Source organism: Sapajus apella, unplaced genomic scaffold (assembly GCF_009761245.1).
Source record: "Sapajus apella isolate SASKATOON/1434 unplaced genomic scaffold, GSC_monkey_1.0 scaffold1, whole genome shotgun sequence".
Classification (NCBI taxonomy): Eukaryota; Metazoa; Chordata; class Mammalia; order Primates; family Cebidae; genus Sapajus; species Sapajus apella.
In genome coordinates, this window is record NW_022436941.1 from 1489750 (window position 1) to 1495874 (window position 6125).

The following is a 6125-nucleotide window of genomic DNA, read 5'->3' on the forward strand; positions in this document are numbered from 1 at the left end:
TATCAACAAACTGGATGTCCACTCAGAGACCCAATCTGAAAGTCAGCAACTACAAAGACGACAGGTGGATAAATCCACAAAGATGGGAAGAAACCAGTGCAAAAAGGCTGAAAACACCCGAAACCAGAATACCTCTCCTCCTACAAGGGATCACAACTCCTCATCAGCAAGGGAACAAGGCCTGATGGAGAATGAGCGTGATGAATTGACAGAATCAGGCTTCAGAAGGTGGCCAATAAGAAACTTCTGTGAGCTAAAAGAACATGTTCTAACCCAATGCAAAGAAACTAAGAACCTTGAGAAAAGAGTTGATGAAATGTTAACGAGAATAGACAACTTAGATAGGAATATAAATGAATTGATCGAGCTGAAAAACACAACACGAGAACTTCGCAAAGCATGCACAAGTTTTAACAGTTGAATTGACCAAGCAGAAGAAAGGATATCAGAGGTCGAAGATCAACTCAATGAAATAAAACGAGAAGGCAAGATTAGAGAAAAAAGGGTAAAAAGGAATGAACAAAGTTTCCAAGAAATGTGGGACTATGTGAAAAGACCTAATCTGCGTTTGATAGGTGTACCTGAATATGACGAAGAGAATGAATCTAAGCTGGAAAATAATCTTCAGGATATTATTCAGGAAAACTTCCCCAACCTAGCAATGCAGGCCAATATTCAAGTCCAGGAAATACAGAGACCACCATAAAGATATTCCTCAAGAAGAGCAACCCCAAGGCACATAATTGTCAGATTCACCAGGGTTGAAATGAAGGAGAAAATGCTAAGGGCAGCCAGACAGAAAGGTCAGGTTACCCACAAAGGGAAGCCCATCAGACTCACAGCAGATCTCTCAGCAGAAACCCTACAAGCTGGAAGAGAGTGGGGGCCAATATTCAACATCCTTAAAGAAAAGAACTTTCAACTCAGAATTTTACATCCAGCCAAACAAAGCTTCATAAGTAAGGGAAAAATAAAATCCTTTGTGAACAAGCAAGTACTCAGAGATTTCTTCACCACCAGGCCTGCTTTACAAGAGCTCCTGAAAGAGGCTCTACACATAGAAAGGAACAACCAGTACCAGCTACTCTAAAAGCATACCAAAAGGTAAAGATCATCAACATAATGAAGAAACTGCACCAAATAATCGGCAAAACAGCCAGCTAGCTTTAAATGGCAGTATCAAATTCACACATATCAATATTAACCCTAAATGTAAATGGACTAAATACCCCAATCAAAAGACACAGACTGGCAAATTGGATAAAAAGTGTGGCCCCATTCTTAAAAGGCTTCCAGCTTAGTTGGGGAGATAGCAAATATGGTCAGGTAATATTTAAATCAAAACTAGAGAAATTTGTAACTGTAACATGGAATGAGAAAATTGGACTTTGAATGCTTTAGGACTAAATGTTTTAGTCTTATAAAATTCCTCTATTCCTACTGAAGATTAGCCATGAATTCTGATGTGAAAGAACTCATAACTTTAGCTAAGGCATTCTATTGTCTAGCAGAAGTTTCTGCAATAAAGGAAATGTTCGACAATCTGTGCCATCCAATAAGATAGCCATTAACTACATGTGGCCTTTGAGCCTCTGAAACGTGATTAGTGCAACTGAGAAATTAAATGTTTAATTTAATTTATATTAAATTAAATAATCACACAAAAAAAGAAAAGATACTCAGCATCATAGCTCATTAGGGAAGTGTGAAATAAAATCAAATTAAGACACTACTATACACCTTTTAGAACTGCTGAAATAAAACAACTGATAATACAACATGCTGGTGAATATGTGGGACAACCGGAGCAAAACTCATATGTTTCTGGTGGAAATACAAAACATGACAGTCACTTTAGAAAACAGTTTCAAAAAAAAAAGAAAATGAAATTTTTATTTTAGATTAGCCTGGCACAGAGGTGCATGCCTGCAGTCTCAGATGCTTGGTAGGGTAGCCTGAGGTGGAAGGTGGCTTGAGGTGAGGAGTTTGAGGCTGCATTGAGCTGTGATTGCATCACTGCATTCCAACCAGGGCAGTAGAGCAAGACTTCCGTTCTCTCTCCCTCTTTTTCTCTCTCTTTCTTTCTCTCTTCTCTCCTCTTCTCTCTTCTCTTCTCTTCTTTTCTTCTTTCCTTCCTTCCTTCCTTCTTTCCTTCCTTCCTTCCTTCCTTCCTTCCTTCCTTCCTTCCTTCCTTCCTTCCTTCCTTCCTCTCTTTCTTTCCTTCCTTCCTTCCTTTCTCCTTCCTTCCTTCCTCTCTCTCTCTCTTTTCCTTTCTTCTTTCTCCTTATTTCTTTCTTTCCTTCTTTCCTTTCTTCCTTCCTTTCTTTCTCTTTCTAAAAAAAAAAAAAAAAAAAAAAAAGAGACTGTCCATTGCTGCAGGAGGAAGTTGCTAGGATAAGGGACTTGAATATATTCTTTCGGGGTGTTTTATAACATCTTATGTTTTACCAGAGCTTGTAGTTTTCTCTTAATTTACTTATTTGACTAATGTCTCTTTTCTTTACTATGCTGTAAGTTCCGTGAAGGAAGTTTTTTTTGCTCATGATGGTGGAATGGATAAATGGTTTGCTAAACTCTTAAGATGTCAAAGTAGCATATTGTATTTGGTATAATGGAAGTAAGGGTCTGTCCCAAGGTTCTCCTGTAGAGATTTTGTCAAAATCTCTTTTTGACAAAGGAACACTGAAAGAGATATGCCTTTGGGAGCTTTGTCTTAGTAAAGGGCGTTATAGAACCATTTCTGACTGTGTCGTTTCTAAGGAAAACAGAGTATGCTGTTTCTTACTGGCAGGATATTCATTTATATTAAAAATATATATTCACTTCAATGTTTTGTCATTGAAATATGCTTTCAGTGTAATTATCTGCTTTGAAGGAATGAGTTGACACAGACACATTGTGGAAAGGTTTAGAGCTTTATAGTGAGAGTTGAGGTGCTTCCCAGCATAGTGTCTTGCGTCTCCATGCATGGAGTTTCTCTCTGGGTGCCAGATCCCAGATCAGTGATTTAATTGTGGGCCTGTTTTGGACACACAACTGAACAGAAAGAGAAGTAAAATTGAGAGGGAGTGTTGGAATTTCCCTGCTTGGAGTAAACTGTTATCCTTATCATAAAAAAGGTATTTGAGACTTGTGTGAAAATGGCCTTTTCTGAGGTTCCCTGCGCTCTGACAACTTGTTTAGCTTATTAGAGAGGCTTGGATGAGGATGGCTGTGCAGGATTTCTTTTTCATTGTAAGAATCTGTCTCCCATGGAACCCAGGTTGCCCCTGGTCTGGGGAGACAGTGGAGACTAGTGGTTTCAGGATGGTCCAAGGGCCTTCGGGGCAGATACACCAGGACAGAAAATCCCAGCTCTGCCTTATACTAGCTGTGTCACCTTAGTCAGGTTCTTTAATGTCAGTGGATTTTATTTTCCTCTTGTATGTTAGAGATACAGATAATATGTCTTTTCTGGGAATTTAGTGAAGATTAAATAATTACAATTAATAAGGATTAAATAAGGTAATGTATGTACAGCTGTAGGCATGGTTCCTGGCACAGAGTTAGTGCTCAGGCAACCATTATCATTATTCTTATTTCTGTTAGATTTGATTGCTTTTAACATGCAGCATACTATTTGGGCTAATATGATGTCTATTTGGCTCACCCACTTAACCATTTTTATTGATATATAATAATTGTACATATTTATGGGGCATGTTTGCTATTTTGATACATGCCTGTAATGTGTAATGATCAAATCACCTCCAACATTTGTCATTTCTTTGTGTTGGGAATATTTCATATCTTCTAGCTATTTTGAAATACACACTGTACAGCAGTTAACCATAGTCACCCTACTGTGTTATGAAATACTAGAACTTATTCCTTTTATCTAACTGTATTTTTGTACCCATTAAACAAACTCTCTTCATCCTTTCCACTGGTTTCTTAGCCTCTGATTACTATCATTCTACTTTCTACTTCCTTGAGATTCATGTTTTTAGCTGCTACATATGAGAACATGTGATATTTGTTTTTCTGTGCCTTCACTTGACATAATGACCTCCAGTTCAATCTATGTTGCTGCAAATGACAGAATTTCATTCTTTTTTATGGCTGAATAGCAGTCCATTTTGTATGTGTATATTTATCCATTCATCCATTGATGAGCACTTAGGATCACTTCATATCTTGGCTGTTGTGAATAGTGCTGCAGTAAATGTGGGGGTACAGGTATTCCTTTGATATACTGATTTCCTTTTCTCTGGATAAATACCAAGTAGTGGGATTGCTGGATTATATAGTGGTTCTATTTTTAGTTTTTTGAGAAATCACCATACTGTTTTCCATAATAGCTGTACTAATTTACATTCCCACTGTCAGTGTATAAGAGTTCCCTTTTCTCCCCATCCTTACCAGCATTTGCTATTTTTAATCTTGATCATAGCCATTGTAACTGGGTTGAGATGATATCTCATTGTGGTTTTGACTTTCATTGCCCTGATGATTAGTGATGTTGAGCTTTTTTTTATATACCTGTTGGCCATTTGTATGTCTTCTTTTGAGAAATGTCTGTTCAGATCTTCTTCCCACTTTTTAATGGTATTATTTGTAGTTTTTTTTTTTTTTTCTGTTGTTTGAGTTCCTTGTGTCCATTTACCTTTTTAAACTGATAATCTCTCTCTCTCTCTCTCTTTTTTTTTGAGACCTAGTCTCGCTCTGTCGCCCAGGCTGGAGTGAAGTGGCGCGATCTCAGCTCGTCGCAACTTCTGCCTCCTAGGTTCAAGCGATTCTCTGGCCTCAGCCTCCCGAATAGATGGGATTACAAAGCTTTTTTGTTTTGCTTTAAAAAAAAATTATGTATTTAAGTTGTATAACATGATGTTGCAATATACTTTTGCTTAGTGAAACGGTTACTGTAGTCATTCTTCTTCTTCTGTGTAATGCTATTTGATTTGTTTTTGAAAATTATCTCCAGAGATTTTTTTTTCTTACCTGCTTTTGGAATGCTATCCTTGGGTAATGACTTGATTTTTCTCTTAAATTCCATCTTGTTTGTAGGCAGACAGCCAAGTGGACCTGGTCCGGCAGCATTTCTATGAAGTATCTCTGGAATATGTCTTCAAGGTGCAGGAAGTCCAAGAGAGAAAGATGTTTGAGTTTGTGGAGCCCGTAAGTAGATATTCAGGGTTTAATGGTGTCCCGATACATTCATCCCTCATTCTAACTAGCAGTAGATTACAAAATGCTCTAAGTTGTTGATGAAGAGGTTGAGCAGCCCTGATGCTGTGCCTTCTGAAAGTATCAGTGCTTTGTCAACCTAGCTGCCCTGGGTTCTTCCCAGCAGCCATTCCCATACAACACACAGCAATGCAGATGGAGCGCCCAGCATTCGTTCCTTCCTCTAGCTACCTGGTGATGTGCCATATGATTTTCAGGTGGACAGAGTGGAAATGGGAGTCCAGAGGGGAGGAGTTCTTTATCTTGCCATGAAATAGTGATTACACCTTAACTTTCCTCCTCTCTCCTACCCTTCCTCTCTTCCTCAAATAATCCAGATGTAGTAGTCACCCAAAGACATAGTACCTCTCTCTTTTTCCTTCCTTGTTCAAAGCTCCTTCTTACCCCATTCAGTATTAAAAGATGCTATATGAAGTTTCTCACATGGATTTCTTACGTGGATTTGTTATAAGTAGAGCAGCATAGAGCAGTATAGAGACTCTGCTGAGACCATGATGTAATTTGGACTTGGACAGTGTCCCAGTGAACATGAAGATTGCATTGTGGGAAAAAGTCTGACTTTAGTTTTAGCCCACACCAGGATGGTTGTGGTTTTGTTTGGACACGGTGCCACTCCTCTTTGTTGTGTGTGGCACTGGTGTGGAGAATCCACAGCAGGAAGACTTCAGGGAAACACGAAAATAGTATATGGACTTCAATTTAAAACTCTCGCAGATCATGGATTTTCCAGCCAAAATGCAGCTTCTGATTTAGACTCAGGCCTTGGCGTCTCTGTACAAATAAGATTCTCTACCTAGATTTAAGAAAGGATAATTTTCTTTCTCTCTCTCTCTCTTGCTTTCTCTCTCTCTCTTTCTTTCTTTTTCTTTCTTCCCTCCCCTCCCCTCCCCTCCCCTCCC

At 38.7% G+C, this 6125-nt stretch overlaps 1 protein-coding gene across 6 annotated transcripts in view; it reads left to right on the forward strand.

Annotated features, from left to right (window-relative positions):
- ARHGAP26 (Rho GTPase activating protein 26) overlaps nt 1–6125 on the forward strand; it is a 462881-nt gene that overhangs the window by 124226 nt on the left and 332530 nt on the right. For all 6 annotated transcript variants that reach the window (XM_032291490.1, XM_032293486.1, XM_032292845.1 and 3 more), the window contains exon 6: nt 5047–5157. In XM_032291490.1, the coding sequence (XP_032147381.1) occupies nt 5047–5157 (111 nt within the window). The remainder of the gene's footprint in view (nt 1–5046; nt 5158–6125) is intronic.